The following is a 25,992-nucleotide window of genomic DNA, read 5'->3' as shown; positions in this document are numbered from 1 at the left end:
AGGCTGGATCAAGACTGGGTTGGGTTTAGGGTTAGAACCGGGCTAGTCAATTCCTAATCCCACTCACTAGGCGGCGCCCGCAGTCTCAGTCCGGTCAAGACGCCTCCAGTTTTGAAGTTTATTATTACCTATCTAACGAGTTTCCTTCCTGCCCTACTGTCCCTTTAAGAAGGTGATCCAGGTGAGGCCGGGCTCCGCCCCTGGCGCTGGCCCCGCCCCCCACCCCCGCCCGGCCCTCCCTTCTATTCCAGTCCCCGCGACCTGACCCAGCCGTCTGGGCCGAGGTCCCAGGTCCCGGCCCGGCGCCATGGAGCGGCGCTGGCCCCTGGGGCTTGGGCTGCTGCTGCTGCTCTGCGCCCCGCTGCCCCCAGGGGCGCGCGCCAAGGAAGGTACCGACCCCCGCTCCCGCCCCCACTCCCTCCTCTGGGGCTCGGCCGGCATCCTCGTTCGGGAGCCGGCATTCCGGAGGAGGCCCTCTCCGCGCCCCCCTCTCCAGCGCTCTTGTTTTGCCCCGCAGCCAGGCGACCGACTGGCCAGGCCAGTCTTTGGTCTTTGACCCCCCAAACAACTGCTTTCCCGGGTCAGTCACCCTAGCCTACAGTTTGTGCCTGGTGGTGGGGAGGGAGCTCCTGACCGCTGCGGAGAGGCAGCGTCCAGACCCCCACCCCAGGGATCATGAAGATCCCTCATTCCCAGGCGGTCTCAGCCTCAGTTGCCTAAGCCAGAGATCCGGACCATATAAAGTCAGGGGTGGGAAGTCAATTTATGCCATCCTAGGACAGAGGGACCTGATGCTGGGGGATGGATTAGAACTCGGGGTGCAGGGGTTCCCAGATGTACAGGTCAAGCCTTCCATGTGAAGGCTTGCACACCCTCTCTGGCGCTACCTCCCAGACTCAGCTATGCCTTGTACCCACACTGCGCACCCCCAACCACAGGAAGAGCAGGCCCTTTGCCAGTAGAAGCGAGCCTCCCCATCCAGGAACCCCCTCGAAGGTCCCCTGTCCACACCCTAACCACTTATGACCTCCAGGGGCTGAGATTCTCTTTTGCCTATCCACCCTTCCAGTTCTGCAGCGGGTGGATCCCCCAGGCAGCACCAGCCCCTGCTGAGTGAGAGGGTGCAAGTCTTGTGTGTGGCTGCTCTTCCCAACACTTCCTGCCTTGACTTTGGCCAAAGATCCAGACGTCCAGTCCTTGCCCCAGCCCTTCCCTGACTGTGCCTTCCTCCCTTCACACTCTGGAGGAAGACAGACTAATCCCTAGAGCTCTTCACTCCTCCTTCCTGGGCTAAACCTCAGGAAGTCGCAGCTGTTAGGAGCAGGATGTGGAAGCTTTGGGTCTGGGGGCCCAGGAGGAGGAATGTGGGTTGCACGGTGTAGGGCCTCCTCCCCCAGAGGTAACAGGCCCCTTTTCTCCCTACTTCAGTCACTCTGATGGACACAAGCACAGCACAGGGAGAGCTGGGCTGGCTGCTGGATCCCCCAGAGGATGGGGTAAGTGTCAGGGGAGGAAAGGCTCAAAGCTGCAGGCCAGTGGGAAATGGGCGGAGAGGTGGGTGGAGGAACAGAGAAAAGAGCAGGAAAAACTGGAAGTGTCTCCTCAGGGAGGGGGAGGGGAGGTGAGTCAGAGCCTCCTGAATGGGACATTTTCGGGGGGGGGGGGGGGGGGGGCGGCTAGGCTTCGCCCCATGAAGAACGCTTCAATGCCTGGCTCCCTCCCTCCTTATTCCAGCCAGAGAGGGCTGAATACTTAGAACTTGGGGCTGATGAGCCCACATCACCCAGGGAGAGGATGAGCCATACTAGAGATGGTTGAGGGCTATGAACCAAAACACCAGATGTGACCTCAGTCTGAGGTCTCATCTGTCCCAATAGAGTTGCACAGATAGGCTTTAGAGAGGGTCAGGGAACTCCATAAAAGTGTATATTCTAAAGTGTGTATATGTATATGGAGAGGAGAGCCAAAGTTTTCACCTAACTCTTTAAAGGGTGTTTGCCTCCCCAAAGTTAAATGCTCCCCCCACTAGAGGTCCTGAGCCCTTGGCACCTTCTCCATCCTCCCCAGCCCAGGCACACCATGCATTCCAGCTGTCTGAACCTGCTCCAAGTCCCTTCCCTCCTTGGGTGTTCCTAAAACCTTGTGAACAGAAGTAGGTTTTTGTGAGTCCCAGAGAGCACCTTCCACCACTCAGCAGAGCCAGCCACAGAACCATGGGAGGCTGACCTCTTTGGCCTCAGCTTTCAGGAGTTTGGCCTCAGGCCCTCCTCCCCTCTAGTCCTGGACCCCTTTCCCCTTCCTATTCCAGTAGGAATGCAGCCTCTATTTCTGGGATTGGGGTCACTTGCTTACTTTCCCTCTGGGTCCTAGGGTCCTGGCTCTACTCTTCGTTCTCCCACAGAGTGGCCTATAATTAGAATTAATAGACTAAACCATAATGTATCCTACAGGAGGGGCTGCTTGAAAAATCCTGGATTAGGCCAGCCGTAATAGGTGCCTCATCTCATAAACCAGCTAATCACTCCACAATGAGGGCTGCAGGTCCATTTGCTGGCTCCCACAGGCCTTCACCCCCCACCAAGTATGCACCAGCTGTCCCCAACCAAATAACTCTTCCCTTATTGGGCTGGAGTGGAAGCAAGACCCCTTTTGCAGCTCAAGCCAAACAGCTTTGCACCAGGAGGGCACAGAGACAGCCCCAGTCACATACTCCTGATGTCTACCTTGCCCCCTCCCCTCCTTATCTTTTCAAAACACACACACACATACATACATACACACACACACACACACACACACACACACACACACGCAAATTCAGGCTCCCCAGAATGTACCCATGGAGCAGCCAGCAGCCTAAATGATAAGCAAAAGGATTCTTGCTCCTGATCCTGGGCAGCTGGTTCTCCCCCGTCTGTCACTGCTGGGACTGGGAGAGGCAAGTTACAGCTGGGAACATCTGTGCCTGGCTCCAGCCGCAGCTATGGCAATCTAGCTAATGAGCTGCACATTAACCACCTACTACCCTTCCACCTGACCTCCATCCCAGGCCTTCCACTTGGGCTTCCCCATCATACTTCCTCTTGAGAACAGGCCCTGCATGCCTTCACTGCCGGGACTCCCTTGCCCAATCTTTGAACTATACCTCAGGGATTTCTGCCCCTGCCCCACCCCACCCAATTCTTAGTTAATGGTGCTTTTTCTTGCCTTTTCCCAGAGGTGAGTGTAGCAATGAACACCCTTGGAAAAGGAGATATTCTGAGGGCCTCAGACTCCACTATAAGATAAAGGGGTTGCAACCAAAATATCAACGGAAGATTTTATAGAATTGAGAGCTCCTTTCTTAAATCCGTCTAGCAGAAAAAAATACATAAGAATGGCTGAGAATTTTTGAAAAAGAATAATGGAATAGAATACTTGTCCTACTAGATATCAGAACATACAATACATCACCTATAATTAAAACATATGACATTGCACAAGAATACCCAGGTCAATGGAACAGAATAGAAAACCCACATACATGAGACTTTAGTATGTGATAACATTGGAATTGCAAATCAATGTGCAAAGTATAGACTAGATAGTAAATTGACATTCGGATGTCCATAATTTTAAAAAGAAGACAAGCTAGAAGAACGCTGTAAAGTTACATCTCCATTTCACACTATACACAAAAATACAAATGCTAGGGAGATTCAAATCTAAACCTAAAAACCAAACCTACAAAAATATTAGGAGACAATATAGAAGATCTTTATAAGCTTGGGATGGGAGAGCTTTCCAAGCAAAGTACATAACCCAGAAATCATGAGGAGAGAAGAGAGATGTTATTATGTGAAATTTTTAAGGTACCAACATCAGAGATATCATTAGCAAATTAAGTGGCATGATGGGAAGAAAACATTTGAAACATATTTCAAGCAAATGATTAACATTTATAATGTAAAAAAAAAAAAGCCTCATCCAAATGCATACTCCAAAAAGATAAGAACAGGCTATCAGGCAAAGTTTTGGAACAGATAATTACATAGAAATAGAAATAGCCAGTGAACAAATTAGAAATGCAAAACCTCCTTCTCAAAAAAATGTAAATTAAAATGGCAAGAAGCTGTGTTTGTGTCCATAAGATAGGCCAAAAGTAAAGAGATCGTTAATATCCAGGTTTTCAAAAAATGGGGCCTCATGCATTGGTGGTAAAAGTGTAAATTGATAAATCCTTTTTGGAGGCCAATTTGACAGTATCTTCTTTAAACATTTATAATACTTATCCTTTGATACAGCAGTTCTACAGAAATCTTGTAGAAATCTGTACATGTTTTCTTTAAAAAAACAAAAAACTAGAAACTACCTAAATGTCCAACAATATGTGAATGATTAAATGAATTATAGTTCATTCATACAATAGAATACTATTTTGTGGATTGCTAAAAAGAATTAGTAGGTCTGTTTATACTCTTGTGAACATCTTTTTTTAAGATTTTATTTATTTATTTGAGAGAGAGAGAGCAAGCAAGAGCACTAGTGGGGAGAGAGTACGAGTTGGGGGAGAGGCAGATTCTCCACTGAGCTCGATCCCAGAACCCTGAGATCATGACCTGAGCTGAAGGCAGATGCTTAACTGACTGGGTCACCCAGGCCCCACTTATGAACATCTTTCAAAGACTTTATTTGTTAAGATAAGAGCAAAAAAGCAGGTTACAAAATAGCACTTAAGTTTTAAAAATATATATACGTTAAAAACACATCCACACAAAAATCTTCAGCCATTTCTATAGAGGTACTGAAAATGGTGTGGTGAGCTTTATTCCAAGTCGTTCAGAGTGGCTCCCTGTGAAGGGGTAGTCGGGTGAGAGGACATTCACTTTACACTATATATGTTCTCTGACTTTGACTAACAAGTGCGTAGAGACATAATGATCAAGAGCATAAACTTGAACCTAGAGTGCCTGGGTACATGCCCCAGCTCAGCCTCTTAACAACTGAGGGCATAGGGCAAGTCCTTTAACCTTGCTGTGACTCCGTTTCCTCATGGAAAGTGCTTACAACGGTGAGTGGCCCGTTCGTGCTATGATTATTAGTAAGTTTGAAAAAAATGATTTTAAGGTAAAAGCAGTTAAGGGGACATGGACTGCATGGTGTCCAGGAATCCACCCAGTCCTGTCTGTTGTTGATTTTGATAGTGACCATAACTGGAAGGAATATTAGAGAGGGTGAGTTCCCCCTATACAGAAGAGTGCTCTGCCTGTTCTTGCCCTCCAAAAGCTTAGGGGCCTTGATATTAATGCAGTAGCCTCTTCTCTGAACAAACAGGCAGAGAGGTTTTGGACTGGGCTTATGCCATAACGGTCTCCCTTTAGGGCACTTGAGAGCTCTGCTGATGAGAGCCAGTAAAAACTGGTGCTCAAACTTCAGTTGGGAGCGGACGCATCCAAGGCTGCAGATCATAAGGGGGTATTGTCTTGCCTGTCCTGCATATCTCAATAGCTCCTCACCCCAGACATTTAACTGACCTTCCTTGGGCCCAGGGGTGGGAAGAGAGCAGGACAAGTAGCATGAACCCCTGGAGGCCTGACAACAGCTTCCCCATCATCAGCTCCACAAAACCAGTTTGGGGAGCACGTGCTGACTTGGAGCCTGACTGGGATTTTCCTCCCGCAGTGGAGTGAGGTGCAGCAGATACTGAACGGGACGCCCCTCTACATGTACCAGGACTGCCCCGTGCAAGCGGGCGGAGACACTGACCACTGGCTGCGCTCCAACTGGATTTACCGAGGGGAGGAAGCTTCTCGGGTCCATGTGGAGCTGCAGTTCACCGTGAGGGACTGCAAGAGTTTCCCCGGGGGAGCCGGGCCTCTCGGCTGCAAGGAGACCTTCAACCTCCTCTACATGGAGAGTGACCAGGACGTGGGCATCCAGCTCCGACGGCCCTTGTTCCAGAAGGTGCTTTGAGACCCCCCACCGTTCGGTCCTAACGCTGGTTCCTGCCTCCCTCCTCCCTGTGACCCCGCTCCGCTAAGGAAAAGGCAAAGTGGCAGAAACAAAGAGGGTCTAGGTGTCGAATAAGGAGGAGAATGTGGGCCTAGAGCTCAGAAGGGGTGGATGTGAGTAGAGCAGCCCCCGCTTAGCCGGGGGGCGCACGTCCCAGAACCCCCGCTGGATGCCGGAGCCGCGGGCAGTACTGCACGCCAGACGTGCTGTGTTGTTTCCGTGCACCCATCCCTGCGCACACGAGGCACCGCAGGAGAGGACTAACAGTAACTAGTAAAGAACGACGACAGTTAGAGCAGTATACGGTGACAAAGGTCTTCGGACTGTAGTCTCTTACCCTGTCGGTCTCTCTCCATCTCTGTCTCTCTCTCTCTCGAAATATCCCATTGTTGGGTACTCACCCTTTTCCTTCTGGTGATGCCGTGAGCTGACAAAGCGCCCTGTGAGGAGATGAGGTGAGGCCAGCGGCGAGGTGTTGAGTCCCGACGAGTCCCGACGCTGGGCTTGCGGCGTGACGTTGGGCTTGCGGCGTGATGACACAATGACGTGACGCAGCGTGAGGCTGCTGTTGACCTTCTCGCGAAAGGTCGGAAGGGGGATCACCTGTTTCGGCGGTGGCTGACCGCCGTGGTTAACACCTGCAGCCCCAAAAGCCAGCCTGCGGATAAGGAGGAGCCGCTGTGCCTTTTCTTCCGTGTCCCATCTTCGGGCTCAGCTTACCCCCTCCCAGGTTTCCCGGTGCGGAAAGAGTGTTGCTCCCAGTGCCGGCCTCGCCGGTTGCAGAGGCCAGCCTCCGCTGAGCTAGCAGCCTTCCCTGGCGGAGGCTGGGAGGAGGTAGTTGGACTTTTGCTATCAGCACGCAGGGCGCTGGTGTGCGATACGCCCCTGCGAGTCCGCCTGGAGTTGTGTAGGGAGACCGTTCTCCCTACACAGGCTGGCTCTCTAATTGCATCTGTTTCTTTCCTGCTCGGGAAAACGCACTGGAAGGAAGAGGTATACAGAGCATATTATCATAGGAAGTGCTCGCATTTTTTTTCCAAAGGGAAGATGTTGTAAAGTTTGTTATTAGTAATAATGATGATGCACTCTAACTGATCACCTCATTGGCACAGAGGTTGGGAACACCTTCGAGTAATGGAAATTATATGGGCTGTGGCATCTCACGGCCTGGATTCCAGTCCCGTCATGTAGTGACTGTGTGATCTTGGACGAGGTCTGGAACCTCTCTTAGCCTTAATTTCTCTGTCTGTCAAGTGGGGCTGGTAATCCATTCTGCCTCATAAGTTTATTGTATGGACCCAAAGAGCATAACACACATAAGATGCTTAGCTCACTAGCCCACAGGTAATAAGCCCTTGGTTTATGGACGTGTAAACTATGAAGAATTACACAAACGTTCGTTTTCTGTTCCATGGAAATGAAGTATGACTCCGCCATACCCCCTTTCCCCCTGCTCCTTCCCAGGTAACCACTGTGGCTGCAGACCAGAGCTTCACCATCCGAGACCTGGCGTCTGGTGCGGTGAAACTGAATGTGGAGCGCTGCTCCTTGGGCCGCCTGACCCGCAGAGGCCTTTACCTCGCTTTCCACAACCCAGGTGCCTGTGTGGCCCTGGTGTCTGTGAGGGTGTTCTACCAGCGCTGTCCCGAGGCTGTGCATGGCTTGGCCCGGTTCCCCGACACTCTCCCTGGCCCTGGCGGGTTGGTGGAAGTGGGAGGGACCTGCTTGCCCCATGCCCAGGCCAGCCCTGGCCCCTCAGGGGCACCCCGCATGCACTGCAGCCCCGACGGTGAGTGGTTGGTGCCTGTGGGGCAGTGCCACTGTGAGCCAGGCTATGAGGAAGACGGCAACGGTGAAGGATGCCTGGGTAAGGAACCTTGAGGAGGGGGTGAGGACACGCAGAGGCCACTTGGGGGAGGGAAGGATGCCTGTCCCCCAAGGAGACACATGTAGGGTGTTTCTGGTACAAAGACTTGGGGGAGAGGGGTTGAATGGGGAGGAGTCTGCCCATAAAAACTGGACATCCATGGCTCTCCTGCATTCTCTCTCCAGCTTGCCCTAGCGGCTCCTACCGAGCGGACACAGATGTACCCCATTGTCTCAAGTGTCCCGGACACAGCACAGCAGAGTCTGAGGGGGCCACCATCTGTCCCTGTGAGAGCGGCCATTTCCGAGCCTCTGGGGAGGGCCCCCAGGTGTCATGCACACGTGAGTCCAAGGAGGCAGGGCTTGGTTATCTGCAAGGAGGTGCAGCTCATTGTTGAGCCCAAGCTAAGGTTGGAATTTTCCAGAGCTTTTTTATACTGGGCATCCTTTAAAGAAACAAACCCTTAAAGCTCCTCCCTTGCACCTTACTTTCCCTAGAAGAATGCAGAAATGAGCTGATTCCTCATTTCTGGAATCAAATCTCCCAGCACAGTCTTCAGAAATGGAAGGAGGCAGGGGCCAGCAGCTTGGATGAGAGCAAAGCTTAACGGCCCCTCTTCTCCTTACAGGGCCCCCCTCAGTTCCCCAAAACCTGAGCTTCTCTGTTTTGGGGACTCAGCTCTCCCTGCGTTGGGAACCCCCAGCAGATATGGGGGGGCGCCAGGATGTGAGGTACAGTGTGTGGTGTTCTCAGTGTCGGGGAGCAGCGGTGGACGGAGGACCCTGCCAGCCCTGTGGGGGAAGTGTGCGCTTTTCACCGGGAGCCAGTGGGCTCACGGTACCGGCTGTGCGTGTCAACGGCCTTGAGCCCTATGCCAACTACACCTTTAATGTTGAGGCCCAGAATGGAGTGTCGGGGCTGGGCCCCTCCACGCATGCCAGCGCCTCCCTGAGCATCAGCATGGGGCATGCAGGTGAGCAACCAGGGCAGAACTGGAAGAAACCAGAAGGGCTTAGAACCACAGGGACAAATGGATGGGCAGGAAGCAATCGAAAGGCCATTAAAGTTACTTCCTCTTTCTTTCCAAACCCACTGGAACTCCCCCGACTTACAGAGTCCCTGTCAGGCCTATCCCTGAGGCTGGTGAAGAAGGAGCCACGGCAGCTGGAACTGACCTGGGCAGGATCCCGGCCCCGCAGCCCCGGGGGGAACTTGAGCTATGAGCTACACGTGCTGAATCAGGTGAGGGCGGGGCTGAGAGACCGAGTCCAGTGTCCATGCCTGGGCACACCCCAGCATCCCTGGCCCGGGTGATGGGATGGAGGGAAATCTGACCACAGTGAACTGTGCAGCTTTCTCAGGATAAAAGCCCACAAAGAGCCCTCACCCTGGCCATCCCCCACCCACCCCACTCCACGTGATCCCAAGACTGCCCATCCCCTTCACCGGGTCTGGCTTGGCACAGCCCAGTTAAGGTTAGCTCTCATCAACAGGACGAAGAACGGCACCAGATGGTTCTGGAACCCAGGGTCTTGCTGACTGAACTGCAGCCAGACACCACGTACATTGTCAGAGTTCGAATGCTGACCCCTCTAGGGCCTGGTCCTTTCTCCCCTGACCATGAGTTTCGGACAAGCCCTCCAGGTGGGTGGATTCTCCTGTGTTCTACCCCAAACACACACGCACTCATCCCTCTGAGGCTTCTCAGACCATGCTCCAGTCAGTGACCTTTCCCTTTCCTGTATGCATGTGCACAGACGCACAGGAGCTGCCCAGGGTGCAGGGAGAGCTCCACACATTGGCACACGAAGCCCCCGCCTCTTCATAATCTCCTCAGATACACCTTCTGATGTGATGCTGCCAGTCAGCTCCCTATCAGATGTGCTAACCTCTCAGTTTTGTGCTCATCAGTAGGCCTCCCCAAGTGAGTGGTCCCAGCGTGAGGCCTCCATGTGCTGGCTCTCTTTCACACACACACATACACCCACCTCCTTGGGGAGGGGACACACACCTGAGGCCCACTGAGAGCCCTGCCCCGGGTGTGCCCTTTCAGCCTCCATCATCCCGGTAGACTCTGAGCCCTCCAAATTTCCTCATCCCATGTGCCACAGTGTCCAGGGGCCTGACCGGAGGAGAGATTGTTGCCATCATCTTCGGGCTGCTGCTGGCTGTCGCTCTGCTGCTTGGGATCCTCTTCTTCCGCTCCAGGTGCTGTCCCTGCCCCTCCCCGGCCACCCTCCTTGCTCTCTCGGCCTGGCCAGAGCCCCAAAGGCAACCCCAGCAACCTGCCCATCACCTAGTATGAAAGCTCTGGCATACCCTCACCCTATCCTATGCCCCCATCCCCTGTCATTTGTGGGAAAAAGCCAGCCAGAGGCCCTTGCATGCATGCGGGCATGCCGAGACTCTGAAGAAGCTGTCCCCTCACCCCCACAGGAAAACCCAGCAGCGACACCGGCAGAGGCAACGTGATCGCGTCGCCAACTTGAACCGAGGTGAGTGAACTGCGGTGAGCCGGGGGCACCTGTGTGTGTATATGTGGGGGAGGGTATTGGGAAGTACCACTGGGATGGAACCAGAGAACCCACATTTGTAGGCCAACTCTGGGAGCACAGGTTGGGGCTGTTGACTCTAGGGCTTTTCTGTTTTGCTACCTAATTAACTTTGGTTAATTAACTTTGTTCTGATAGCCCCCCAGAGGCTCTGTGCAATTACCTGGTAGCTCTTGGTGCCACTGTTCTGGCACCCGGGCTCTGGGCAGCCTCCCCCATCCTGGCTGGCCAGGTCTATGGACTGAGGCTCAGCGGGAAAGGGATTGCTGGCAGGCTTCCTAAAGTCCTCTAAGGCATGTGGCCTTCCTACTGGTCACCTCATTAGGTGCCCCACCAAAGGGGGAGTCAGTGGTCCATCCAAGTGTAGGAGTGAGAGTGAGCCTTGTCTATGAATGTGAATGAGGTGTGAGTGATTAGAGGAATATGGCTAGCAGGGGTGAGGAGGAAGGGCAAGGAATTTGAAGTGTGGTCAGTGAGCCATGGGAAGATTAGGTCGCTGGAGGCCGTGAACAGCTTTCAGGCCCAGGTTCTGGCCCAGTGCTCTGGGCCCCTGGGGGCAGGGACACAGCTTTGCACGTGGACAGAGGAAGACCCCATTGCTACAGAGACTTTCTCCCACTTTAGCCAAAATGGGACTCCTAAGGGAACAAAAGAATGAGAAAGCTGGGGAGTGCTTCTGGCCTCACCTCTCTTCACCACCCCCCAAAAAAACCCTCCTGAGCCTTGCAGTTGGAGCTTCTGTGGCCGAGCACTCCCTCTCCACCCCACAGAGGACAAGCTGTGGCTGAAGCCTTATGTGGACCTCCAAGCATATGAGGACCCTGCCCAGGGAGCCCTGGACTTCACCCAGGAGCTTGATCCAGGCTGGCTCATTGTGGACACTGTCATAGGGGAAGGTGAGCCGGGCAGGTCCCCTGTTATGTGGCAACCCAGAGCTCCTAGCCAGCCAGCCTCTCAGCTGGCCCAAGAGCTCCTAGATGAGTTCCTTCCCTCTTCTACCCTATGTTCTCCTTGAATCACTGTGTCATGTTGTAACCCCCTTATCAGGTGTCTGAGAGCCGCCCCTGCTCCCCACACAATCTGCTTCTGTGGTTGTGGACTTTCTGATGTCATCCTTGTCAACAGAGGGGTCGCTATGCCCAGGCCCAGGATATTCTCACATGGTTCCCAAATGTGGGAGAGATTCAGAGCCTCCCTCTGAATCTCCACCTTCTACCCCACCAGAGGCCCAGTGTCCTTGGGCTGCCCTGATCCCTTGGGTCAGCAGAGGAAATGAATCTGAGCAGGAGAACAAAGCCTGGCAGTGTCCTTGCCAACTGTGCAGCCATGCCAGCTGAGCTGTGACCGGAGGATCTTGCAGAAGAGAGGAGGCAATGGTCAGCTTCCCTGGTCATTGGTGCGCTGGCCCTGGCCCCTGCCTGCCCTTTGTAAACACAGCCCAGAGCCACCGCACGACCGCCTTCACCGGGCATTTGCCGAGCAGCTCCTGTTAGCCAAGAGCTATGCTCATGTGGGAGACAGTCCTAGACAGGTCATAGAGCTACACTCCTCTTCCAGACTCCTGTCCCCTTCCCAGGAAGGGCAGCCCAACCCCGTGGCAGAAAAAGGGCAAGCCACTTCTTCCATCAGAGAAGACAGGAACCTGGGGACTGGGAGGATATGGTTCCCCATCCCCTCAGGGGAGCCTGACAGGGCATCGGGCCACGGCCTATTTTCTTTCCATCCAGGAGAGTTTGGGGAAGTATATCGAGGGACTCTGAGAATCCCCAGCCAGGACTGCAAGACTGTGGCCATCAAGACCTTGAAGGACACCTCTCCAGACGGCCAGTGGTGGAACTTCCTTCGAGAGGCAACTATCATGGGCCAGTTCAACCACCCACACATTTTGCACCTGGAAGGCGTTGTCACAAAGAGTACGAGCAGCGGCCTCTCAGAACATGGGGAGGGAAAGAGGAGGAAAGGAGGGCATGAGACCACTGGGAGTGATGGGAAGATATGATGCCAAGGGCAGGAAGTCTGGTTCTGGGTAAAGATGGGGCAGAGGCTGCCGTGCTGACGTGTGCTTTGTGTCTCAGAAAAGCCCATCATGATCATCACAGAGTTTATGGAGAATGGAGCCCTGGACGCCTTCCTGAGGGTGAGGAGGGCAGAGCCAGCTGGGCAGGGGAGTGCACCGTGGATCCCTGGGGTTGGCTCCTGGTTTGGGAAGAGGAGACCCTGCCCATTTCCTAACCTGCCCACTCACTGTGCTGCAGGAGCGGGAGGACCAGCTGGTCCCTGGGCAGCTGGTGGCCATGCTGCAGGGCATCGCAGCTGGCATGAACTACCTCAGTGACCACAGTTACGTCCACCGGGACCTCGCCGCCAGGAACATCCTAGTTAGTCAGAACCTGTGCTGCAAGGTGTCTGACTTTGGCTTGACCCGCCTCCTGGACAATTTGGATGGCACATATGAAACCCAGGTTAGAGCCCTGTACTCATCACGTGCGTGCACACACGCGTGCGTGCAATTATGTGCCATATATATAGTCACATGCACGCGTAAGGACACATGCTTTTGTGGATGATAATTACTCATCCCTTTGACAGTTGTTTTCTCACCTCTCCCCCCACCATGCCCTGAAACATGTCACCTTTCTGTCCTACATGCCCCATTAGGGAGGAAAGATCCCCATCCGTTGGACAGCCCCTGAAGCCATCGCCCATCGCACCTTCACCACGGCCAGCGATGTGTGGAGCTTTGGGATTGTGATGTGGGAGGTGCTAAGCTTTGGAGACAAGCCCTATGGAGAGATGAGCAATCAGGAGGTAAGCCTAGAGTATTCCTCCCCCCCATGTCACCCCTAACTCGCCTCTCATCTCCTCCCAAAATCCTCCCATGGCTCTTGCCTGCAAGTATCCTATTCCTTCTTCCTGACCCGCAGCTTTTCTGCACTCTTGTTCTCAGTCCCCTTTGCCTTATTCCCTGTTCTCTTTACTACTGTCAGGGGCAGGTAGAGGCTCAGTTGCCTCTATCTTGTGTGAACAGAGATTTCTCAGGGCAACCAGAGAAGGTAAGCTTCTCCCTCAAGCCTGCACCCCATCCCCACTGCAGGTAATGAAGAGCATTGAGGATGGGTACCGGCTGCCACCTCCTGTGGACTGCCCTGCCCCTCTCTATGAACTCATGAAGAACTGCTGGGCCTATGACCGTGCCCGTCGGCCCTCCTTCCACCAGCTGAAGGCACACCTGGAACAATTGCTTGCCAACCCACATTCCCTGCGGACCATTGCCAACTTTGATCCCAGGTACCCACACTGGAGAGGGCAAGGGCTTTCAGAGGGCAGACCTGCAAGAATGGAAGTGGACATTCAGCTACATTCACTGAGTTCTGGGCCTGTGGATTTCTGGGAAGAGCACAGCACACTCCTGAGGCAGGACTGTAGTCAGCGTCCTTGGGGACAGTCCACCCTGATGGGAGAGCTGTCTAGCCCAAGCTTGGCGGAAGAGAGGAAGCAAGTGCACAGCGATGGAAAGCCCATAGAAGCAGTGCTGACAACCTGATACTGACTCCAGGGAGCTTGGTCCCGGGTGGGAAAGACAGAGACCAGCAAGTACCGGTGGGATGCATGTCGCGTGGCCTTGTGGGTCTCCCAGGACACATGGGCAGCATGGGTTGGGGAGCAGAGGGCAGGCTGATTACAAATAGTGCAGCATTATTTTGGGCCCGTGGCCAGAGATGAAGCTGGAGAGGTGGCAGGGTCGGTGCCAGGAAGACCAGCTCTGCTGAGAAGTTTGCACTTCACCCTGAGCATGGAGAACTGTTGACCAGTTTTTAAATGGGAGGGGCAGGATCAGAATTGTGTTTTACCAAAAAGGTTACCAGAATGTGAACAATGAACTGGTGGCAGGAGTAAGGTGGGGGAGATGGGCAAGGCTGGACTTTGAATGCTTAACCAAGTAAGCCAGCCCTGGCATGCCAGCCTCTGTATCAAACCACCATATATAACCTTGTTTCTGGGAGAAAATGTGCTCCAAGTTCCAACTTTTGAAGCTATCTTTTGGAGTACAACTCCCTCGTATACTGGAGAGTGCATGTGCTAATCTTTCTGGAATGCTGAACATTTTTCCCCCAGCAGATTTACTTTGCTAATGGTTTTGGCTGTGGTTGGCTTTAGCACAGGAACACTCATTGTCTTGTGGGTGTCAGAGAGCAAGAACAACAGCCAGGCTTGGAGGGGGCGAGCAGTGGCTGCTCCTGGCATTCACGGGGGCCACTCTAACAACGGCAGGAGCCTGTGCGGCTTCGCAGGCCTCCGCTCTGCTGCCTTCTGCGTCCCCTCGGCTGGATGGTTGACTCTTGGGCATCAGCCCCTGATCAGGCAGCACTGGCCACTCTGACGGAAGGTGGGCTAGCGGTCTGCTGGTGTGCAGGCCTCCCAGGGTGGCCACTAACCCCTGGGCCCGTCAGTGCAGCAGGACTGTCAGCCTGCCCATTGCCCTGAGCAGATCAGGAATCGGGCCAGGAAATGAGTTCACAGACAATGGCCAGGCTAATCCACAAAGTCCAGATAATCTCTGTGCTCAGACACCCAACTTGAATGCTGGCTACAGATGCTCACGGGCTGAGCCCCGATGTCAGGGAAGCTGGAGGGGGGAGGCAGAGGACAGCACCTGCCTCTCCCACGGGACTGAGGTACCCTGCATCCCACAGGGTGACGCTTCGCCTGCCCAGCTTGAGCGGCTCGGACGGGATCCCCTATCGCAGCGTCCCAGAGTGGCTGGAGTCCATCCGCATGAAACGCTACATCCTGCACTTCCGCTCAGCAGGGCTGGACACCATGGAGTGTGTGCTGGAGCTGACGGCCGAGTGAGGACCCCGTGGGCCTGGGCTGGGAGGACTGCTGGGAGGTAAGCCCACACTCACACTCCCCTTTCATATCCCACAGGGACCTGGCACAGATGGGGATCACGCTGCCAGGACACCAGAAGCGCATTCTTTGCAGTATTCAGGGCTTCAAGGACTGAGCCCCTCCTTCACCCACAAAGATGAGGGCCGTGGTCACTTCCCACAGTCCTCCCCTCAACCTACGAGATGTAGGCCTTTGGTGCTGCTCCTGCCCACCCTTCCCTGAGGAACTCACCTCTGGGCCTGGGGGCCTTTGTTTTAAAAAGGGAGGTGGGGGTAGAAATAAAAAGGTAATTGGGGGAGGGACCTTGGGAAGGGTTTAATATATACACATATACATATATATTTTTGTAAATAAATAGTTTTCTCCTTTACACCTGGCTTCTTTATCCTTGTTATTTCCTCCAACCCACCCATGAGGGCTGTAGGCACAGAAGAGTTGACTCCTAAGAATTCTGGAAAACAGGGTTTTTTATTTGTAGCTGTAGCCACAACCTGGCAGCATGGGGGTGAGTGGGAATGTCCAGGCCGGTCTGCCCGGCCCAGTCCAGTCTCCTGGAGTCAGGGCATCTCCTGGCCTCAGCAAGCAGAGGACGCAGCTGCTCCTCCAAGGGCATCGGTGCAGCAGTGAAAGCAGCAGCGCTCAACCTGGTGCCCCCACAGGTGGGGTACACCTGGAGGATGGTGCGTGGTCCCTGCGGGATGGGGTGGGCTAGAAACCCGGAGCTGGGACTCTGCAGCCCTAGGCCGTAATGGAACCCCCGGACAGGGTGCTTGGGATCCTGGGGCAGGGGGTGGCGTGGAAGGAGGGGCTGGACATCAAAAAAATAACTGAAGGGGGGCAGGGTGGTCTCAGTGTGGGTGGTACGCTGATGGGGAAGGGACTCGCCCATCCCCTGCTCAGGTCTGGGCTCTGGCAGTGTGGCACTTCCGGCAGAGCACATGGCCATCCAGGGGGAAGCAGCCATTGTCATCCGCCTCGATGGACAGCGCTTTCCCACAGTCCTGGGAGACAGGAAGAAGAGTCTGCTGGTGGAAGGCCCCTGTGTCCCCCCACACCTCCATCTTTAAAGTACGAAAACCAAATGCCTCATGGCTTGGCTGATATCCAGGTCCCTTCCTATGTCCCCAACCACACGCACCCCCAACTCCTAGCCTCACCTCTATTGCCACTCTTGTCCCCTAGACCCCACCCACCCAATAAAAGACAAGGACCTCACCTCTCCCACCTGCCTCAGCTCCCTTCTCTGCTTCCTTTAACTTCACCCAGCACATCCTCCTACCCCTTCCCCTCCACTATAGCAAAGCACAAGCCCCTTACCTCCCACTGGTCACATTCTTTCTTGGTTTATCCAAACTCAGGGACCCCACAGCCCTCCCCCTCATCTTGCACAAGGACAGGAGCACTGGATGAGCAGGCTCGGGCATCGCCCCCACCACCACCCAGCCCAGGAGGCCGGAGGCACAGCCAACCTCACACTTGTAGCACTTCATGTGGAAGTTCTTATCCAGAGCCACCACTCGCACGGTCTCCTCGCGGCCAGGCTCAGGCATGATGGGTCCTTCGCAGACAGAGCACCTGGGGGCGTACTGCCTGGAGGGGCCCAAAAGTGGAGCAGGAGTCAGAATGGGGGCACAGGGTACCCAGGGCTATCCATCGAAGTGCAGGGAAGGAGATGACATGCTGGTTGCATGGCAATGGGGCAGACATCTTGGCCCACTTGCCTCACATCCCTAGGCAGAGGAAACTCAACAGGGAAGTCCTAAGACAAGCCACCTTCGAGGGCCCTTATCAAGGGGAATTTCCTGCCTTTCCCCCACCCTCCCAAAGGCCCATCCACTCCAGGGACCTCTGCCATGAGGTCTTTACCTGGTGGTACAGACCACAGCCAAAGATGCCCTTCTCCAGCCCCCATGCCTGGACCCGGGACCCTAGCCTCTCCTGCCATGCAGGTGTCTCCGCTCCACTGGTGGGATGGGTGGAGGGAGGGATGTGAAGTTCTGGACACGTCAGGTGGAATTCTGAAAACGTACACCTCAAACACTGGCAGAGGTGGGAATGAGACTGTGCAATCTTCCCGCTCCGACTTCGAGATACACTGTGGGATTCTGCTGAGGACCTAGGAAGTAGCCACCTTGTAAAGTGTTTCTAGGAGAACACCAGAACTCCAAAAAGCTAATCTCCAAAAGAACTTTCAGAGCCCAGCCTGTGTGTAAAATGAAGTCATTCCAGCACACATGGTTGAACCTAAGACCACACCCAAAAGAAGCCTCAGTGAACCCAAGGCCAAGGGGGCCCTACCAGGAGTGGGACTTGCTACCAAGTTCTGAGACCCCTGGACAGCTACATCCAGACAAATGGGGCTCCTGCTGTTGGACAGGATGTGGGACCAGAGAGCGAGGCCAGCAGTGGAGTGGTCCTGGACTTGGGAGGGCAGCCGAACTCTCAGACAACCTCAGAGAAGAGCCCAGGAGACAGGAGGTGTGTCCTCACTTGTGGTAGTCAGGTACACAGTGGGGCCTGTTGGCCTGGTCCACAATGAAGGAGGTGCCTTCCAGGGGGCAGGCGCAGACCACACAGGTGAAGCACTGCGGGTGGTAGGCTTTGCCCGTGGCCCTCAGCATGCGGTCAGTGATGGGCTGCCCACACGTGTTGCACTTCTCCAGAGTGTCCTAAGGAGGCAACAGTAGGGCATTGGCAGGGAACTGGCACCCAAAAACCAGCCTCGAGGGCACATCTGCCCCGCACTGCCCCCCACCCGCTGGCGGGGGCTCCAGGCAGCACTGCTCAGCCCCAACCAGGACTCACAGTGTAGCAGCCCTCGCAGTAGGGCGCCCCCTCCAGGCTGTAGAACTGTTGTCCTTGAAGCTGCTGCTCACACTGGTGGCAAGTGAAGCAGGTGATGTGGAACAGCTGCCCCAGAGCCCGGACTGCGGGCTGTGTGCGTGCCAGCGGCTGACGGCACCGACCACAGGACTCTGGGAAGGCCGGAGAGGACAGAAGTAAAGAGGAGAAAGGAGCGCGCGAGGGTCCGGCCACCCCGACAGGGAGCAGAGCCAAGGCGCTGGCCAGCACTGCAAGGCCAGGGGCGAGGTCCCAACGGCTCTCCAGGGAGCTCACCGTTGACAGCCACGTTCTGCCTCTGAGGGTGCTCCATGTCATGCATCAGCTGCTGGGTCAGCTGCTCCAGCTCCTCCACCTCCTTCAAAGTCAGAGGTCCTGGGGCCCCAGGGGAGCGTCCCTGAAACGCCAACACTCTCTTCATACTCTCCCGAGGGCCACCCTCTCTAAGAACTTTCCCCAGCCAGCTTGCTCACTTTCTTCCAAGACAGACTAACTCCCCTCCCATCTCCCAGACACTCAGGTTTGACTCAGAAAGCTGCTCATCCTCCCTGACCCCCAGCACCACAAGATCAAGGGGAAGGGGATGACCCTTCCGCCCACTTTGCCCAAACCCCCCGGGGCAGTGACGGACAGGCCAGAACAACTGAGCAGACAGAGGCCACACACACACAGCAGCTGAGGTTACTGAAGCACCCGACACACCAGGCCACGCGTCAAGTCCACGGAGCATGCTCAGACATGGCCCCCCACAGGAGAGGTTGGCACGTGATGGCATGTGCACCCAGGTGCACACACACCTACCCGGCCCGCCTGCCGCCAAGCGCCCCTGTCAGCGTGAGGATGCAACACAGGCGGGAATCACAAGTTAAACCCCCCAGTGCCATCTTCTGGGCCCAGCCCCCAGCTCCCCAAGCAGGGGTCCAGGAGTACCCGACCCCACTCCCTTCCCCGTAGGCCTCAGAGGACCACTTGCCAGACCTGCCTACCCTTCTATTAATGGCATCCTGAGAGAGCTGGAGACGGGGGTGGGGGTGCCGGTAAGGTTGGGGGTCACCGCCAGTCACCCTGAGCCGTGCCGGGGCTGTGTGGCCTGTACCAGCATTTCTATGACACTCCCAACAGAAACACTAGGTTGGTTTTCTCTGTACTGGATAAGCCCAGCCAGGACTGAGGCCCCAACCACTGAATGTTCTACCTGCCAATGCCTTCATTCCTGTAACGCCTGGAACCTCAAAGCCTCCCAGGTCCCTCTCAGCCCTGGTTCCCCCATACTCACACCCACATGCATCCAGAGCAGCCATCAGCCTGGGGAAGCAGGGCTTCATGGAGGCTCCAGCTCCTAGCCCTTTCCCCCACAAACTCCTACCACCTCCTGCCCTTCCATGACTGTGGCCCCTGGGAGCCCCTTCCCCAATGTAAGCCTCCCCATCTCTTCTCCCAGTCTTCCCTTCCTAGCATCTTGGGGACAGAGGAAAGGCACTCAGCCAGCCCTTGCTCTCTGGGGCCACCTGAGGTGTCCATCCCATTCTTTTAAGTATGAGCTATTCATACACATCAGCTCCCCATGGGTATGCACACGCCTTCAAGACCCACTCCATCCAGCCACAGTTTTCCCTCTCTGCCTGCCAGCACCAATGTCCCAGCCTCAATATCCATGGTCGGACCCCTAGCTCTTCCACTCCAACAGCTCCAAATGTCCTTCTGTCTCGGGCACCTTCCACCACGAACACTTTGGACCCGAGATTCACCCGTCTCAAGTAAATCTTCCTCCAAGACCCTGGTCTTGACCTCCCAACAATCACCTTCCTTTCTCCTTCCCCCTCCATACCTACTGAATGCACCAACTCAGAAAAGGTCCCTCTGCTTTCTGACCGTCCCCAGGTATCTTGTGCATCGAAACCTTCCAGCTTGCCTCCCCCAGGTCTGGTCCCCGAACCATCTATTTCAACAAGGCCCTTGCAGCTACTCATGCCACCCTCAGCCACCATCGCTGGCTTAGCTGGCCCCATCTCAACCGTGGCTCATGCCACTGCCCGCTTCCTGCTTCTGCCTCCCAGCTGCAGAAAGTAGGTGGAGAGATCCCTGAACACTGCAGAGTGAGCTCATAAACCCTGCAGCGCCCTCTGTGCCCTCCAGCCTCAGCCCCAGGGGGGGCTGTCTGGTATTTGGCTCCTGCAGATTCCCAGTTGCCTTCCCCACAGCAGCTGTTCCAAACCTTTCCATCTCCTAGAGCCCCCAACTGCATCGCCCCCTCGCTCACCGATGACCTCACCTCCTACATGACTGAGAAGATGGAAGCCAGCCAGCTCCAGCTCCCTGCTCATTCCTCCTCTCCCAGAAAACACAGTGGCCATAGTGCCCTTGCTCTCTGGGAATGCCTGCGGCGGCGGCATCACCGTGTTCCCTCCAGGAGGCCATGCCAGCAGCAGCCCCAGCTTGCAAGCATCATGAACCCCTCTTCCAACAGCTTCTTCCTCCCGGTTTCCACACGCGCGCGCTCTCTTCCCTGCTGCTTCGCCTCCCTGACAACCTGGGGGCAAGGCAGGCTACTCTGGCACCTCAATTTCTCACCACCGACTGACTCACCTCCTTTCACTCTGTCCCCAACACAGGGCACCAAAGGGCCACAACAGTTATCTAGGACTTCAGAATGGCCAAATCTCTGACCTTAGTCCTCGTCCACCTCAAACCCTGGCTGAGGAACTCCTACCCCCATCACACTGTCTTGAGACCCCGCCCTGACTTGTGACCCTCTTCCTCCTCTTCCTCCTGCTGCCCATCTTCCCCCTCCCACCTGGCCAGCCTGAGCATCACCCAAGGTTCTAACTGCTAGACCCTCAGCTCCTCTTCTCAGCATCCCCTGGGCCCCTCAGCAGCCCCTGCTGCTCTGGTATCATCACACGCTCCTCAAGAATTCGAGGCCCTCTCCTGAAACCCAGTCCTCCATTTCTAACTAGATGACAGTTCCAGCTGAGACCAAGTCCTCCTGGAACCTGTTGCTCAACACACTGACAGCTGGGCCCCTCCTCTTCCCGTCCAAACCATTTCCCCATCTGGACTTCTCTATTTTGTGAGCAATACCATCATTCCCCAACACACCCCTCCTCTTCCACTGGCTTATCGGTTACCAAGCCCGGAGGCTCTTCCTTTTTAACAGTTCTCGTATCTGGGCTTTATTTTTCACTGCAACTAACACTACCACGGTCACCCAGGAGTGAACTCCCATGCATCACTGAGCTCCCACCTCTAGCCCATGCTTGTGCTGGAAAATTTTCCCCCAAAGCTTCCAAAAGCACAGCTGTCACCAGCCCTCCAACCTGGCCACATGACTCCTCAAAACCCAGTACCGACTCTCCAGGACTCACAGGCTCCCTTGGTGTGTTGTCTTACTTCCTCCTCCCTCAAGCCCCCACCTATCTCTGTAAGTCCAGCTCTGCCTTACTGCCATAGGAACTACTTTCTCTTCTCCAAACACCCCGGCATAACTGTGCCCCTGAGTCTTGTTCATGCCATTCCCAAATGCCCTTCCCTCTCCTCTCGGGTACCTCAAGTCCCACCAATCCTTCAAGGTACACTAGGGCTGTCACACCTCTCCTAACCTGCAGCCTCCCATGTTGATGCCTGTCTGGAGCTCCTATAACAGCAATTCTGTAAAACTCACAGGCACTTGCATCCCTTCAACTGTGCCTGCCCACTAACACATTCGTGCCATCGACTAACATGACAGTCTGTAGGACTATGTGACCGGCAGAGTCCCCTCAACTCAGATCTTGCCCCCTGTACCAGAAGGTAAAAATGGTCAAACAGGAATGATCACTTTCCTATGCTTAGCATTCAAGAGCTAGATAGAGATCCCAGGCCTTTCTATGAGTTAACTCACTTAATCTTCAGAACCACTGTGTAGGGTTACGGTGGGGAAACTGAAGGCCAAAGTTCACCCAACTTGCCTAGGGTCTTGTGAGCCAGGAATTCTATCCCAGGCCCATCTGACTCACTCAGAATTCACCTCTTCGAGAGATCTCTTCCCTCCAGAGCACAGAGCACAGTGCCTGGCACTCAGCGGACGCTGGCTCAGCCAGTGTTTACTGACACTGTGACTCTTATCATCAGATGGGCCCCAGGGCACTGAGAGTGGTTCAGAGCAGCAGAGAGATTAACTCAAGAATCCCAGAAGTGGAAAGAAGCAAGATTGGACCCGTGATGATCTCATCCCTCCATTTAACATTCTAGTGGGCAGGGAGCAAGGAAAAGTCCACCGTAAGGCCCCACCCAGACCCAGAACCTCCGGAGAACTTTCTCTTACCACTCACCCACCAGGCCAACTTCAGAGGCTCAAAAGTCCTATCCCACTGTTTCCATGTCCACCTCACTCTCTGAAGCCACCTCTGCCCTCATCCTCTGGCTCCTGACTTAGCCCTCTCCCCAGCTCCCTGGTCTCAGCCTGGTCCTCCCACCCTTCCTCACCTGATTTTGGGTTTGAGCCGGTGGGGGCACCGGATGCTGTTTCTCCTGCACTCGGGGCTTCTCCTTCTGCTGAGCATAGGTGAAGCTGGGGGGCTGAGGGGAGCCTGTGCTACTGGAAGAGGGAGGTTCAGGGGACCCCAACTTCTGACTGGGCTGTGACCCGGGTCCACCTGGGGCTCCAGGGCTGAACTTGGAAGCCACAGGAGTAAACTTGGGAGGGACTGGGGAAAACTTAGGGGCTGGAGATGGGGCTGGGGGTCCTCGAGGCTGGATGTTAGCCAAAGGCACAGGCTGGGGATGAGCCTGGGGCTGGGGCTGCACCTGAGGCTTGGCTTGGGGCTGCACATGGAACTGGGTCTGACTGGGAGGCTTAGCCTGAGCCTGGGCCTGCGGCAGAGGCTGGGAGCTAGAAGGGGACTTCCAAGGAGGCAGGGGTGCTGTGCCCCCAGCTGCAGGCTTAGTACTGGACTTGGGAATGAATGGAGTGGCAACTGGTGGGGGTACATATCCAGAGGACACCTGCAAGGAAGGGGAGGGAAGGGAAAGAAGCTCCGTTAGAGGGGCGGGTGCCTTTCCTCCCTGCCCTGCCTTTCCTACTCTCCCATCTCTTACCCGGGCTTTGAAGGGATCATTCCTGGTCATGTCATCCAGCAGCGAGGACAGAGAGTCGATCTCCAAATCAATACTGCTCACCTTCTCCCTGGGCTAGAGGGTCAGGGGTCAGAGCAGGGATCCCAGGTCTCCATTCCCACCTCACCCCCCTCAGGCCAGAGGTGCAGAGGTCAGACGTAAGGACTCGCCTCTCCTCCCTGGCGGTGTCCCACTGTAGCCTACCCTCCCAAGCCCCCATACCTGTGGTGGGGGAGGTATGGCAGCCTCAGGCCCTCCCTCCTCCTCCAACGGAGGCGGAGGGGAAGGAAAGATCTCCTCCTCCAGAGCCTCAGAGGGAAACGGTTCCTCCACAGGCGGAGGGGGAGGTGGGAAGGCACCTCCTAGAGCACCCTCTGAGTCGTCGCCATCACCAAGGACAGGAGGCGGTGGTAGGGGAAAGTCTGAAGTAGGAAAGCGAGAGAGGAGAGTCTGGTGAGAAGACACTCTGCAGGCAACCCCTCCACCCCTTCCCCAAGCTACTCTACTTCTACAGCTCTCACCTCTAACCCAAGAACTCTCCCGGGGCCCCGGAGCTTGCGGGAAGGAAAGGGAGAGGCAGGGCGCCCTGGGAGCACTGGGTCAATAAAGGCGGGGGACTCGACAGTGGAGTGATGCAGCTCCCGTTACACTTGGGAAAACGGACCCAGAGGGGAAGATTCGTGCCCCACATTCCCGGCTCCCACCCCCAGGCGGGGGACTTGGAACGGTCCCAGGAGCCCTGGCTCCCTGCCATGAGCTCCACGATGAGGTAAGAACATCTGCTCGGGACAGGCTAGCTGCGCCCAGCCCCCTTCGTGCAATCAGACCCCCAAACTCCCGAGACCACTGCCCCCGGCCCGGCGCATACCCGCCGGGGTTCAGCCCCCAAGCCCAGCCGCATACCTTCAGGGGGCGGCGGGGGGATCTCGCCCACCCGGCCCATCTGCGCGCGCTGGACCCCGGCGGCCGAGGGAGGCTCGCTGTCTCCGGGCCGGAAAGGATTTACTTTGGGCTTTGGGGCCACCACCGGGCCGAACTTCTTCTGTGGGGCGTAAAAAGCCGGAGCCGAGACCGAGACGGAGATCGCGGGAGGCGGACGGGGGGCCGCCATGGCCAAGCCGGGCTGCTGGGGGGAGGTGGCCAGGTTACGCCGCGCGCGGCCCGCCCGAGGACCCCCAGCCTGCCCGGCTCCCCGCCGCGCCCGCACCCCGCCCCTCCCCGTGCGCTGCCGCCGAGCGGTTCCCCACTCCTCACCGCGGGCTGGAGCGTGCGCGCCGCGTCTGGGGTGGCCGCCTCGCAGCCGGGTCCCAAGACTCTGCGTTCGGGTCCCGAGCAGCCTCCAGGCTGGGCGGGGAGGGACGCAGGGAAGAGGGAGGGAGGGAAGGGGCGGGAAGAGAGCGGCGCTCAGACCATACAAGGAGCGGCCCGGAGAGGGGGGCGGGGAGAGGCGGGGAGAGGCAGGGAGGGCGGACCCAGCAGGAAACTCCCCCAGGAAGGGGCCCTGCTCTGGACCCCAGGCCCGAGGCTCTGCCAAGGTCCTCCCGCCCCCGTCCCGCCGCCCCCGTCCCGCCGCCCCCGCCGCCCGCGCCGCCCGGGCTGGGCTGAGACCTCCCCTCCCCAGGCACAGGCCTCTGATGTCATTTCCTGACTCGCCACCACCACCACCAGCGCCCCCGCCCGACCCGCGGGTGCCCGAGATCTGACTCACCTTCCCCACTCCCGGCGAAGCCGGCGGAGGTCGAGCGACTGCCCCCGAGGTGGCGAAGCAGCCGGACTGCGCCTCCGCCGGGGCCCAACCCGCTCCTCTCCCGGCCTGCCGCTACCTGCCCCCGCCACCTCCAGCTGCTCCGCCACCTCCTACCCAGCCGCGGGCCACGTCCCCCGTCCCCTCCGGCTCAGCCCAGACCGGCCGGACTGGGATGGAAACGGGCTCCAGGGCAGACGGGGATGGTGAGTGGGGGATTCTCCCCGCCCACGTCCCCCGGGTCCTTCTGTGCCCCCGAGGCGGGGTGTGAGCATGAACCTGGAGGGTCCTTGGAGGATCCTAACTTAAAATCTTGGGTAGCCGCCTAAGGCTTCTAGGAATTCGCATCACCCGCGCCCCCCCCCCCCCCCCGCGGATCCGTGAAGCTTCGTGGGAGAGAGAGACTAGGAATAGGAGTCGAGGGCCCCCGAGGAAAGGGCGGCGGGCGGACTTGGGGCTGGGGGAGGACGGAGGACCCCCACCACCTGGCTTCGAAAGTACTTCAGCGCCCACCGTGACCCACCCTTCCGAGAGGCTTTGAGCCGCGAGGCCGCCCCAAGACAAGCGGCGCCTGCGTTCGGTGGAGCCCCCCACTGGTCCGACCGGATTCCTCCGCCTGGGACTAGGCCCCTGGCTACGAAAAAGGGCTAGACCTAGGCTCTTTTTCTCTTTGTTTTTAATTCAAATGGGAAATTTACCAAATTGCTGCCTGAATCCCAACACGTCACCGCTTGCACAGTAGGAGTCATAGGGCATTTCGGCCTGTGGGGCCAATACATCACCCGCGGGTGTTTCCTTTTCTTTCATTCTGTGCTGCCGGCCTTCACTGCCATCTAAGGCGGTCAGCGCCCTGGTGCGCACCATACTCCGTGTGCTCTTTCAGTCCTTGGCCCTAGAAATGGGCCATTCCCCATAGTCAGGGAGCCTCCGGGCTGTGCTCTAGAGACCTCCAGACTCAGCCCTCACATTCGCACAAGAAAACAGGCTGGGGACTTAGGAGATGGGGCCAG

At 56.4% G+C, this 25,992-nt stretch overlaps 2 protein-coding genes and 1 long non-coding RNA gene across 4 annotated transcripts; 2 read left to right on the top strand and 1 right to left on the bottom strand.

The window, feature by feature from the left end:
- Positions 1–237: 237 nt before the first annotated feature.
- EPHA1 (EPH receptor A1) lies at positions 238–15,628 on the top strand. Its single transcript, XM_047694857.1, has 18 exons — positions 238–389; positions 1,429–1,496; positions 5,662–5,943; positions 7,456–7,858; positions 8,044–8,199; positions 8,487–8,831; positions 8,973–9,100; positions 9,352–9,502; positions 9,970–10,066; positions 10,295–10,353; positions 11,181–11,306; positions 12,138–12,323; positions 12,486–12,547; positions 12,666–12,872; positions 13,069–13,218; positions 13,505–13,698; positions 15,105–15,260; positions 15,340–15,628. Exons 1-18 carry the CDS (start codon positions 308–310, stop codon positions 15,416–15,418), a joined length of 2,931 nt encoding a protein of 976 aa, XP_047550813.1. The 5' UTR covers positions 238–307; the 3' UTR covers positions 15,419–15,628.
- A 124-nt stretch (positions 15,629–15,752) lies between these two features.
- Positions 15,753–24,789, bottom strand: ZYX (zyxin). Of its 2 annotated transcripts, none has more exons than XM_047694871.1 (10): positions 24,493–24,789; positions 24,142–24,364; positions 23,461–23,660; positions 23,221–23,313; positions 22,609–23,127; positions 18,421–18,541; positions 18,109–18,278; positions 17,794–17,972; positions 16,773–16,893; positions 15,753–16,304 (listed from the first exon to the last, which is right to left on the bottom strand). In XM_047694871.1, exons 2-10 carry the CDS (start codon positions 24,347–24,349, stop codon positions 16,200–16,202), a joined length of 1,716 nt encoding a protein of 571 aa, XP_047550827.1. In that variant the 5' UTR covers positions 24,350–24,364; positions 24,493–24,789; the 3' UTR covers positions 15,753–16,199. The 2 variants fall into 2 exon arrangements, with proteins under 2 accessions (XP_047550827.1, XP_047550826.1); XM_047694870.1 differs by having other exon boundaries at positions 24,142–24,361.
- Positions 24,790–24,824: 35 nt separating this feature from the next.
- LOC125080781 (uncharacterized) lies at positions 24,825–25,684 on the top strand. The gene is made up of 2 exons (XR_007121473.1): positions 24,825–25,188; positions 25,481–25,684. It is a non-coding gene; the product is annotated as an uncharacterized LOC125080781 (long non-coding RNA).
- Positions 25,685–25,992: the final 308 nt, after the last annotated feature.

The sequence above is a fragment of the Lutra lutra genome, chromosome 11 (assembly GCF_902655055.1).
Source record: "Lutra lutra chromosome 11, mLutLut1.2, whole genome shotgun sequence".
NCBI classification, from domain to species: domain Eukaryota; kingdom Metazoa; phylum Chordata; class Mammalia; order Carnivora; family Mustelidae; genus Lutra; species Lutra lutra.
This window is presented reverse-complemented; position numbering and strand designations above follow the sequence as displayed.